Here is a 13057-nt window from a genome sequence, read left to right as displayed (position 1 = left end):
GAGAGACTCCAAATGAACTCAAATACCTTCAAACTCAAACTGTATCAGATACCTCAGGAAGTTGGAAACTGTTCATGGCAACATTCAGTGCTGATTAGCCCCTCTTCACTCTATGCACAACTTCTTTAATTTCAAAAATTTGTTTTTAGAAAATACAATTCAACCAGCACATATTTTTTTAACGTTAATTATGCTGTAGCGTTCGCACTACGTGAGCGAGGAGAAGAATGACATGCACACCAGAGCCTTGGAAAATGAGATTGGTTTATTGCTCTGGCCATCGCGCTTATATGGGCCCCAGGCACTGTCAAGGACCCACATCGTCGGAGCGCCAGCCTGAGATTGGCTGGCGACCCTGCCAGAGTTCCCTATCTTCCTGCCGTGCAGAGGTCACCAAGGACAATGGCCGGTGTCACCCACCCCCCCCCCCCCAAGTCCACACAGTCGCTGCATTCATCAGCCGTTTTGCAGGCCAGACCATCTCTCCGCATGTGGGCCACTACAATGCAATCAAATCAATGCGCTCATTGGCTCATCAGAACATTCTGGTTACAGTGCACTTCTACCATTCATGATTCCTCTTGAAATGTTTGAGGGACTGTTGCATGCAATACAGCTCCTCAGTGTTCAGTGCTGGCAGATCTCTGGACCTTCCCAACAGAGACTTTGTGGTGGCTGCTCCAACATCCGTGTGTCCCTCAGCACCCTGGACTGTGCCAGTCATCAGCAGACATCTCCATCACATGCAGACATCACATTCAGACATCACATGCAGACATCACATGCAGACATCTCCAGACAAGGCCAAGTTTTTGGCAGACCAATGTGTATTTTTCACTGAATTAATGATCACCATCAACAGTATGCATTCCTGAAAACACTTCAGTGATCAAGAGAATCCTCTGACCCTCATTTCTTTGGTGGGGAATGCTCAACAACTGCTGGGTTGAGAGCTCCCTGCTCCAGTACAATAACAAGCAGTGTGGCCGAAATCCGGTTTCCTTCAATACACTTTCATGTGCAATTCTTAACAACATATACCATATATATGCGTGTAATAATACAATTTTGTGGACCAATTTTGAGGGTAAATTTTTGGGGGTTGACTCTTACTGCTACTTTTGACCGCAGTAAGTGCCTGCATCATTAAGGGGTAGGGAGATCGGATGGGTGGGCAGCTGGGACTGGGTGGTAAATCTGCGTTCAGGGTGTTGGGAGTTCAGATGAGCCGAGGCAAGAGACCATGGTTGAAACATTGTGAGTTCGGATGGGTGGATGGCTGGGGCCTAGGCGAGAGTTCATGGCCACGGTGTCAGGAGCTCTTGTGGGAGGGCGGCCAGGGCCAATTATAGAGGAGTCAACTTTTACATGTGATATATGAAAAATACCGTATTTTGGGGCCAAAATTAAGGGGTTCGACTTTTACGTGGCATCGAATATTGCATGCGTTTGTATATATGGCACTGTAAAAAAAGTGGACTGGTTGGTGCTTTTGTTATGTATATTTTTTATCAAGTATATTTTAATTTTGTACAAATAATAAAAATAAGTTATTTATTTCTTCTTCTTTGGCTTGGCTTCGCGGACGAAGATTTATGGAGGGGGTAAAAAGTCCACGTCAGCTGCAGACTCGTTTGTGGCTGACAAGTCCGATGCGGGACAGGCAGACACGATTGCAGCAGTTGCAGGGGAAAATTGGTTGGTTGGGGATGGGTGTTGGGTTTTTCCTCCTTTGCCTTTTGTCAGTGAGGTAGGCTCTGCGGTCTTCTTCAAAGGAGGTTGCTGCCCGCCAAACTGTGAGGCGCCAAGATGCACGGTTTGAGGCGATATCAGCCCACTGGCGGTGGTCAATGTGGCGGGCACCAAGAGATTTCTTTAGGCAGTCCTTGTACCTTTTCTTTGGTGCACCTCTGTCACGGTGGCCAGTGGAGAGCTCGCCATATAACACGATCTTGGGAAGGCGATGGTCCTCCATTCTGGAGACGTGACCCATCCAGCGCAGCTGGATCTTCAGCAGCGTGGACTCGATGCTGTCGACCTCTGCCATCTCGAGTACTTCGACGTTAGGGATGTAAATGTAATGAGCACAATTTATATGGTCCAGTAATAATTTCTGTTAATCAAGATATCTTTTCAACTGTCAGGCAAGCATTCAGAAACTTTTACTACCTGCCCGTTACTGTTTTTACATCAGGTTTTCTGTATTGGCAGCTTTTTGTGCTTTGATAGATAAACAGAGACTGTCTGATTGTTTATTGTGCCAACAATCAGGCGGCATCATCAGTTATAGCACAGGTTTAATCTAACAACATTTACGAAAAACTCCAGGTGTCTCAGCCAGCAGATAAAAGCTCATAAGTCAAGCAGACGCAGAATGTGTAATAAATCTCCAACCATTGAACTATATTGTTGGAGAGCCACAATGGCAAAAAAAAATAGAAAAGAAAATATCCTTGTTAACGTTGATGAATAGCTTTTAAAATGTATTCATCAACAAATAGTGTCCTGTTTAACGGGAACATCTATCATTAAGCCTCACCATTAAGGATTGGTGCAATGGTAAAATTACAGATATTCCAGATCCCAAGAAAATCCCAGATTTCTAAAACTTACCTGACTCCTAAAAGTTCAAAAGGCAAGATACTTGAAGTGCCATTATCATCATGCTTTTCAATACCAGGAAATATTCCACAAGAGGCTTCAAACATATTGCAGTTTAACAAGCAGATCAATGGTTAAATATTAGGCATGGAGGCCATGCTTCAGATATAAAATTTCAGATTTATTGTCAGAGTACATACATGACATCACATACAACCCTGAGATTCCTTTTTCCTGCGGGCACAGCAGAATTACCATTAATTAGTAGTGCAAAAAAATAAGCTGCACACAGTAAATCATGTAAACAAATAAAGAAATCCAAACAGAAAACGAATGCAAACAAACTGTGCAATACAGATAGAACAAAGAGAAAATCAATAAAGTACACAAATAAGAGTCCTTAAATGAGTCTCTGATTGAGTTTGTTCTTGAGAATTCTGATGGTGGAGAGGTAGCAGCCATTCCTGAATCTGGTGGTGTGAGTCTTGTGGCACCTACACCTCTTTCCTGATGGCAGCAGCGAGACCAGAGGATGTGCTGGGTGATGTGGGTCTTTGATAATTGCTACTGTTCTCCGATGGCAGCGTTCCCTGTAGATGTACAATAATCGGGAGGATTTTGCCTGTGATGCCCTGGGCTGTGTCCACTACCTTTTGGAGGGCTTTACTCTCAGGGGTATTGGTGTTTCCATATCAGACCGTGATGCAGACAATCAGTACACTTTCCACCACACCTCGGAAGGCAACATCATAATTAAGCATCGAAGAATACTATACTCAATATTACAGACACAATCAGTGCAAAATCTATCAAAACTTCGATGATTTCCAAATTACCCAAGTTAAAATTAGGAACACCATTCCCCAAACTATAATTCATGTTTGGGCAGTTGTTACATTTCTATCTGAACTTTATGGGCTTTGTTCACCCAAAAGTATTAAACTTTATATGAGGAAAAGAAAGGTATTTAGAGTTAAGTAATAGAAAAGACACAATTTCATTGAATGGGAGAACAGACATGAGTTTTGTAGGCCATTTCCCACAGCTTTGACAATGAAGGCAGACACATTATGTTGTGCACATTATTTAGTTTGTCCAGAGAATACAGACAATAGATCACATTGCTTAGCAGGTAAGAAATAAAACTTGGTGAAGACAATTCGAGTTTCAGCAAGGGTGAGTATTCTATACAACTTATGCTGTACTTAGAGACATCAACCAATGGGATGGAGTATTTGAAAGATCCAGATAGTGCATGGTGCTTCATCAGGTTGATTCCGGAAATGAGAGGGTTAGCTTATGAGGAAGGATTGAGTCACCTGGGGCAAACAAAATGGAGTTTGGAAGAATGGGATGGGGATCGTATGGAAATGTAGAAAGTTGTGAGAAGAATAGATAAAGATAGAAGCAAGAAGGTTGTTTCCACTGGCTGGTGAGACTAAAGATCAAGGACATAGGCCAAGATTTAAAACAGAGCTGAGAAGGAATTGCTTCATGAAGAGTGAACCTGTGGAATTCTCTGCCCGATTAAGCAGCTAAGGCGGCTCATCAAATATGTTCAAGACACAGGTATTCAAATTTTTGAATAGGAGGAGAATTAAGGGTTGTGGGGAACAGACGGGTAAGTGGAGCAGGCGAGACAAACCAGATGGCCTACTCCTGCTCCTATTTCTTTTTAAAAAAATTTATTTATAGTTTTGTATACAGTACAATATAATATAGAATCAAATCCAAACAATATTTACAACTATCAAAATAGAATAAAAAATAAATGGTTGTACAGTACATAAAGGTAAAAAGAGAGAAAAAAGTCTAAAAGAAAAAAGAATACAGATATATGTGCAAAGTTACAGTGATAACTACGCCTCCCCACCCCCCACCACCCTCTCAAAAAGAAAGACAGGATATTAATAAAATAATAGAATTAAACCAACAAGATAAGGTTCAACCATTAAAATTTTTAAAAAGTGGTGGTGGGGTGTAGAAGAGTAAACATTAGATATCCAAACCCATAATACCTAAATATAGTTTCCATATTTTTAAGTATGTATCATACTAATTTCTAATATTTTATAAGTCACCTTTTCTAAGGGAATACAATTTTGTATCTCCCTTTTTCAACAATCAGTTTTAAGATAGGATTCAGATTTCCATGTAATTGCTATACATCTCCCTGCCACCGCCAATACAACTTTTAAAAAATTTATTGATATTTTGACAATTGGGGTTCCAAATCATATACATTTGCCAAAAGAAAAAAGCTCAGGTGTTAATGGTAAATGCATTTTTATGATTTGTTCCAAAAACTTGTCAACATCTTTCCCAAAATGATGTCACCATGGTACATGACCAGGTAGAATGTATAAACGTACCAATTTCTGTGCCACATCTAAAACATAAATTTTGAAAATTTGGTCAAAATGTATTTACTTTATGTAGCATTAAATATAATTGATGAATAAATTTATAATTAACTCATCTATAGCGAACATTAATTATACCCCTCATACTGTCCCAACAAATGTCAGACCAGCAAAAAGGATCAATTTCATTTCCCAAATCTGATTCCCACCTTTCTTTTGATTTATTCAAATCTGGTTTTGGAGATTAATCCTCAAGTAGAAGATACAATTTAGAAATAAGTATCTTTATAATTCCCTCATGAATCACAATCTCCAATTCAGTAATCTGCAGCAAAATCAATTCTGGGCCCAATATGTCCCTTGAAAAAGATCTCAGTTGAAGAGCAGAAGAATGTTTTTTGTGAAATCCCAAATTTATTATTAATTTGATCAAAATGTCATAAATACCCCTTGCTCACAACAATTTCCCAAATATTTAATCCCACATTAGAACCAATTTTCTAAATGTTTATTGTCATATAGGATTGATAAGAGTCTGTTCTGAGCAAGAGGTATTTTCATCAAGACTTGTAATTTCCTTTGTCTTCTTTCTCTCTTTGGCTTGGCTTCGTGGACGAAGATTTATGGAGATGTAATGTCCACGTCAGCTGCAGGCTCGTTTGTAGCTGACAAGACCGAAGCGGGACAGGCAGACACGGTTGCGGGGTTGCAAGGGAATATTAGTTGGTTGGGGTTGAGTGTTGGGTTTTTCCTCCTTTGTCTTTTGTCAGTGAGGTGGGCTCTGCGGTCTCCTTCCAAGGAGGTTGCTGCCCGCCGAACTGTGAGGCGCCAAGATGCACGGTTTGAGGCGATATCAGCCCACTGGCGGTGGTCAATGTGGCAGGCACCAAGAGATTTCTTTAGGCAGTCCTTGTACCTCTTCTTTGGTGCACCTCTGTCTCGGTGGCCAGTGGAGAGCTCGCCATATAACACGATCTTGGGAAGACGATGGTCCTCCATTCTGGAGACGTGACCTACCCAGCGCAGTTGGATCTTCAGCAGCGTGAATTCGATGCTGTCGGCCTCTGCCATCTCGAGTACTTCAATGTTGGTGATGAAGTCACTCCAATGAATGTTGAGGATGGAGCGGAGACAACGCTGGTGGAAGCGTTCTAGGAGCCGTAGGTGATGCCGGTAGAGGACCCATGATTCGGAGCCGAACTGGAGCGTGGGTATGACAATGGCTCTGTATACGCTAATCTTTGTGAGGTTTTTAAGTTGGTTGTTTTTCCAGACTCTTTTGTGTAGTCTTCCAAAGGCGCTATTTGCCTTGGCGAGTCTGTTGTCTATCTCGTTGTCGATCCTTTCATCCAATGAAATGGTGCAGCCGAGATAGGTAAACTGGTTGACCATTTTGAGTTTTGTGTGCCCGATGGAGATGTGGGGGGCTGGTAGTCATGGTGGGGAGCTGCCTGATGAAGGACCTCGGTTTTCTTCAGGCTGACTTCCAGGCCAAACATTTTGGCAGTTTCCGCAAAACAGGACGTCAAGCGCTGAAGAGCTGGCTCTGAATGGGCAACTAAAGCGGCATCATCTGCGAAGAGTAGTTCACAGACAAGTTGCTCTTGTGATTTGGTATGAGCTTGCAGGCGCCTCAGATTGAAGAGACTGCCATCCGTGCAGTACCGGATGTAAACAGTGTCTTCATTGTTGAGGTCTTTCATGGCTTGTTTCAGCATCATGCTGAAGAAGATTGAAAAGAGTGTTGATGCGAGAACACACCCTTGCTTCACACCATTGTTAATGGAGAAGGGTTCAGAGAGCTCATTGCTGTATCTGACCCGACCTTGTTGTTTTTCGTGTAGTTGGATAACCATGTTGAGGAACTTTGGTGGGCATCTGAGGTGCTCTAGTATTTGTCAAAGCCCTTTCCTACTCACGGTGTCGAAGGCTTTGGTGAGGTCAACAAAGGTGATGTAGGATGCAATCCGCCTCACGGACTCATCCCCTGAAACCCTCTGGGATCAGCTGAAGACTGCCATACTGCAATCCACTGAAGAGGTACTGGGCTTCTCCTCCAGGAAAAACAAGGACTGGTTCGACGAAAACAACCAGGAAACCCAGGAGCTGCTGGCAAAGAAGCGAGCTGCCCACCAGGCTCACCTTGCAAAGCCGTCCTGGCCAGAGAAGAAATGAGCCTTCCGTCGCACACGCAGCCATCTTCAGCACAAACTCAGGGAGATCCAAAATGAGTGGTGGACTAGCCTCGCCAAACGAACCCAGCCCAGCGTGGAAATTGGTGACTTCAGGGGTTTTCATGAAGCTCTAAAGGCTGTGTACGGCCCCTCACCCCAAGTCCAAAGCCCGCTGCGCAGCTCAGACGGCAAAGTCCTCCTCAGCGACAAGATCTCCATCCTCAAGCGATGGTCAGAACACTTCCAATCTCTTTTCAGTGCCAACTGCTCAGTCCAAGAATCTGCCCTGCTCCAGCTCCCTCAACAGCCCTTAAGGCTAGAGCTGGATGAGGTCCTCACCCAGGAAGAGACATATAAGGCAATTGAACAACTGAAAAGTGGCAAAGCAGCAGGTATGGATGGAATCCCCCCAAGAGGTCTGGAAGGCTGGCGGCAAAACTCTGTATGCCAAACTGCATGAGTTTTTCAAGCTCTGCTGGGACCAAGGAAAGCTGCCTCAGGACCTTCGTGATGCCATCATCATCACCCTGTACAAAAACAAAGGCGAGAAATCAGACTGCTCAAACTACAGGGGAATCACGCTGCTCTCCATTGCAGGCAAAATCTTCGGTAGGATTCTCCTAAATAGAATAATACTTAGTGTCGCCGAAAATGTCCTCCCAGAATCACAGTGTGGCTGTCGCGCAAACAGAGGAACTACTGACATGGTCTTGGCCCTCAGACAGCTCCAATTTCCTTTGTAATCATTAACTAATTCCCAAATACTAATAATATGTTTTACTAACGATGTCTTATTAATCCATAAACATTTTTGAATTCCATTTCTATATCATGTCTTCTGCTATCTTTTCTCTAACTTTATGCAGCTCTATATTTACCCAAAAATGTTTGTCTCCTCTGTTAAAAAAGAGGTGACAAATTTCAAATGGGCTGCCTGATAATCTAACTCCTGCTCTTATTTCTCATGTTCTAATGTTCTCGAAGAGATTAAGGTAAGGCAATGTTAAGAGACTGGCAAGAGTGCAATAATTAGATTAAATATATTTCTAGTCATATTAATCTCAGTGACTTTGTGATTTTCAGAGAATTAAACAAAGAATAACAAATTTGAGGATATTGGATGCTGGACAATGCTGGAGTTGAGAGAAAATTTAAAATGCAAGATGTATAAAGAGATACATACATTCAGAGCTTGAAGGAAAGCAGTTTCTTCAGTTACACAGACTGTGGGGGTTTCCTTATCTATATTTAAACTAAATTTATGATCTAAAAGTTTTTTCAGCTCTCAGAGCCCATATCATTTATGGCTGATAAGGAGAACAATGATTTACATGGAATTCCAAAGAATTCCAAAGGACTGTTTCATACAAAAGCAAACAGTCGAACCCTAAAAACATTGCTGACAGTCCTCCACCCTTCCTCAACTAACTCAACATTACCCTCCATTCACTTTTCACTCATGTTCTCAGTCAGCCTTTCTATAACTTCATCCTAACAGTTCACTTCAGTTTCTCACTGTTAATACACTCTTGCTAAATCTGGAGTTACATTGGTACCATTTAAACGGCACCAGTGTTCATTGTTCCAATGCAGCAGTCACCAATATCTTAGGATAATAGACCTTTTAAAGTTTGCTTTGTAGTAAATACAGCTGCCTTACCACCACTAAAAAAATTTAAATCATGTGTCAAATGTGATAGATCATTGGATGACTGACCTCATCTCCAACTGCAGTATATTGTGTGGTTGAATGAATGAATATTGTTATCTGTTACCATGTCCCTGCATGTGCAGAGGAACACAGTAACTGGTTTATCCCAACAAATCCTTTTAACGAGAAATGCAAGCAATACTCGTGAAGTTCACGAACTGACTGTGCACACAACTCAACTAAAGGAAGTTACATTATTCACAATGCATCACCAGTGTCCATAAAAATATATCACGTAAGTTCCAAACAATTTCAAGAAATTACTTTGATGAGTCAGGACCACTTCTGACAATTTTCACTTACCTAAATCTCTGGCACACACCATTCAGTGAAAGAGCCATTGAAGTAAAACATGGAAGTCTGCAGACAGTGGTTGAAGTAAAAATACAAATCTGGAGAAACTCAGCAGGTCAAACAGTGTCCTTTATGTAGTAGCAAAGATACATAACCAACATTTCGGGCTTGAGTCCTTCATCAAGGTATCAAGATTAAGGAACCATTGACACTTGTAAAGTTACCAGTTTAATCAGCAATCCTCCAGATGAATTATAAGGTGCCAATGTTATGTCAAGGTTAGTTTATCTGGTAAATCATCTATAGAATCTTGAGCATTCATGGCACCCATTTTTCATTTTTAAAAATAATATTTAAAGTAGCGGTTAGTGTAGTGGAATTTGTACCTTCGCCCCATGTCTGCTTGGGTTTTCCCCATGTGTTCCCATTTCTTCTCACCCTCCAAAATGTACAGGGTTGTTGGTCAATTTGGGTGTAATTGGCCAGCACAGGGTTAAATGGCCAGAATCAGCTTCTACTGTGCTGTAAATGAAAATAATTGATGTAATTTTAAAACCTTCCATGCTCCATAAACATTAGTCCTATTTCTCAATAAAATGTGTTATTTATTCACACAATTAAGTTTCTCCCCTGAATCTGTTGTGGAATAAAATAAAAGATGCATGTGAATTTTTTTTCTGATTGATCAAAATATTATACATCTGGATATTATGCTTTGTAGATTTCTGAAAGAGGGGTGAAGCTTACTCCCAGATCCATATCAATATTGCTGTGGTGGAGATAATATTCTGCGTTAGGTTCTTCAGAGTACAGAGATCTGTCCTGTTCCACCCATGTCTGAGTGATGGCTAAGAAAGTCCACCAGCACCTCTACTTCCTCAGAAGCTTGAGGAAACTTGGCATGTCACCCCCATTCCCCAACAACCTCTGCAGATGCAATATAGACATGCAATCTGCCGGAGGAATTCAGTGGGTCAAGCCATATCAGTGGGAGAAAGAGAAATTTCAGGCCTGAACCTTTTATCACTCTTGATGAAGAGAGCAAAACGTAATTTAACAAGTTAGAATTTATAATGGGAAAGATCGACGTATATTGCCAGATGCATTACAATGGTGCAAGGAGCCATAAGGAGCAGAGTGGTGAATGTGGCTAGCATTATGTGTTCTGTTTGGGTTTTCTCATATCGTGGACAATGAAACTGTTGTGCTTTTTGATGAGTTACTAACGTGATGGCCCACAGTTTTGCAAGCTGCCAAATGTCATGACATATCTCATTTCCAACTCACCACATCACTCGCTGATCACAAACTTGGCAACATTGCCTTATCACAGAATCACAAAAACTTAGACAAGGATCCATACCACCCAGAACTTGCTCTGTTCTCGTTGCTGCCATCAGGAAAGAAGTAAAGGTGCCAAAAGACTCATATCACCTGCTGAGGAGCTATTGCCACTCCTCCACCATCAGGCTCCTAAACAACAAACTCAATCAGAGACTCATTTAAGGTTGCACGTTATTTATTAGTGAATTGTTTTCTGTATTGCACAGTCAGTTTGTTTACATTTGTTTCTTTCTCTACATTTCTCTAATTTGTAAATATGTCTTTTCTTGAGTACAGTTTTTTTGCACAGCCGATAAATAGTAATTCTGCCTGGCCCACGGGAAAAAAGAATCTCAGGGTTGTATATGATGTCATGTATGTACTCTGACAATAAATCTGAACTTTGAACTTTGAACCTCGTGGTTAATTATGGGTGTAAATTTCAATTCATTATCTATTTTATTTACAGCATTTGCAAACTCTAGGCACAGTCAAATGACTTGGTAAAATAAAGAATTTAGAGGTAATTGTCTTAGACACAGAGTAATCCACACAAAATGGATGAAACAAATGATCTTTTTGCCTACAAAGGGATTGAGTGCTTCATGAAATCTAACAGAGTAATGGGATTCAGAATCAGTAATGATAGATACAGTAAAATTCTGATCATCTACTATCCCACTATTCAGAAATCCTAATGGTATTATTTCTTGTGTTCCCTTCCAATTCACTGTGGCCCCATTTACCAAACTCTCTCTTTTTGTAGATCCTCTGATGCTTTGGGGATTTAGTAGGAATGAAACAGGCCCTTTATCCTGACTCATCCATGCCAGCCCAGTCCCAATTGCTTGCATTGGGCCCATATCTTTCCAAATTCTTCAAATCACTATGTATTTCCAACTGTCTTGTGTGCCATGATAGACCAAGGAAGGACATGAGAAGACAAGGATTTGGTGGGGTGAGGGAGGGGGTTTAAGAAAATGAGTGTGAAGGATGATGGTGACTGGAGGGATTCCAGAGAAGAGATTTGAAGATAGGGTGGACAGAGAGAGAGAGAGAGAGAGAGAGAGAGAGAGAGAGCAAGCAACAGGTCAAACCGTTAATAGATAAAACAGTGTTTATTGAGTAAATGTCCAACACCAAGTAATGCACTCTTTGTAATATAATCCAATTATATACTGTAGTAACATTAAGACAGTGAACCAAATCTCAGGCTATTTCACTGGAATGTTATTGAATAAAATTGAACATTGGGCAGGATCATTCAATGAGCTATCAGGCGACTCCGAAGAGAGGCAGGAGTCGGCCACTGTGCTCAAGTCAGTAATCTTACTCATTTCACAGGACCATAAAAAATAGGAGCAGGAGTCAGCCTCGTGGCCCGTCGAACCTGTTCTGCTATTCAATAACATCATGGCTGATCTGGCCGTGGACTCAGCTCCACTTAACCGCCTGTACCCATAATCCCTAAATCCTCTCAGATATATCCGCAAGGGAGTGGGGGAATATTTCTTAATATTGTGCTCGAAATGGTCAAGATCACCAAACTTATTACAGGTACTCCCTGACTTACGTCCATCCGCACACACAACTAAAATATTTTAAAAAAATATAAAGAAAAATATGTACATGGATTATGTCGTATTTGATAAGCTATAACAGAGGTACAGGACATATAATAGCCAAAATGTGCATACTTACCTTGTTAGTCCATGTCCCAGGGTTCGTAGGCTGGTCGTGGCCATCTTGAATCCTGGGCGCATGCGCGGTAAGTTCGTGTATTGGAGTTTGATTGGTGTATGCATGAGAGTTAAGGTCATGAATTCAATATTGTTAGGGCACATAACTCTCACACATGCACCAACCGAACTCCAATACGCGAACCCACCATGCATGTGCCAAATTCAGACTCGCGCATGCGCACAGGAATAAAGATGGCCGCGCCCAGCCTACAGAATCCGGGATGCTGACTAGCAAGGCAAGCACGGACCAGAATGTGGAAAGATTCGCCAAAGTTCATCGACAAATTCAGGAAGCTTTCATTTGTTATCGTCAAAACTACAATGAAGAAAAGATTTGATTAAAAAGTTTGCTTTAAGATTTTGGTATTCCATCCGCACGGGCAAACTCTGACTTGCATCCATTTCAAGATACAACTGATCCTTCAGTCCCAATTACAATCATAAGTACATATGTCAAAGTCTCATTCAAGACTAGGATAGTGAACGACTGAGATAGTGAATGATAGGGAGGTTGGTTTGAATCTGCAAAGGTTTCTCACTCCTTATGATGCTAATAAACACATGGTTTATTTGCAGCATTCTTTTTGCCTTCATAAAAATATTATGAAACACACCTGTTGAATTTTAGTATTTGTTCAATTGAGCCCAATGGTGCAGTTGGGTATTGAAATTTGAAGTGCAATTTGGAACTACCATATGGATCTTGTTGTGTAAGTGGGTGGCTACTGGGAAATCCACACTATTGCTGCAGACAGAGCTGAGGTGCTCAATGAAACAATCTCCCAGTCTTCATCCAGTCTCTCCAATGTAGAGGGGACCTCAACGGAAGCCCCAGATATAGTAGATGAA

The 13057-nt window shown here is 41.4% G+C and overlaps 1 protein-coding gene across 1 annotated transcript in view; it reads right to left on the bottom strand.

The window, feature by feature from the left end:
• Positions 1-12229, bottom strand: part of LOC138742112 (POU class 2 homeobox associating-factor 2) — a 41609-nt gene extending 29380 nt beyond the window's left edge. Inside the window, exons 1-2 of the mRNA XM_069896297.1 lie at positions 12168-12229; positions 2614-2620 (exon numbers count right to left, since the gene is read on the bottom strand). Coding sequence (XP_069752398.1) covers positions 2614-2620; positions 12168-12229 — 69 coding nt within the window. The remainder of the gene's footprint in view (positions 1-2613; positions 2621-12167) is intronic.
• Between the last annotated feature and the right edge of the window lie 828 nt (positions 12230-13057).

This window comes from Narcine bancroftii, chromosome 8, assembly GCF_036971445.1.
Source record: "Narcine bancroftii isolate sNarBan1 chromosome 8, sNarBan1.hap1, whole genome shotgun sequence".
Taxonomy (NCBI): domain Eukaryota; kingdom Metazoa; phylum Chordata; class Chondrichthyes; order Torpediniformes; family Narcinidae; genus Narcine; species Narcine bancroftii.
The sequence above is the reverse complement of the archived record's forward strand: the minus strand, read 5'-3'. Positions and strand labels throughout refer to the sequence as shown.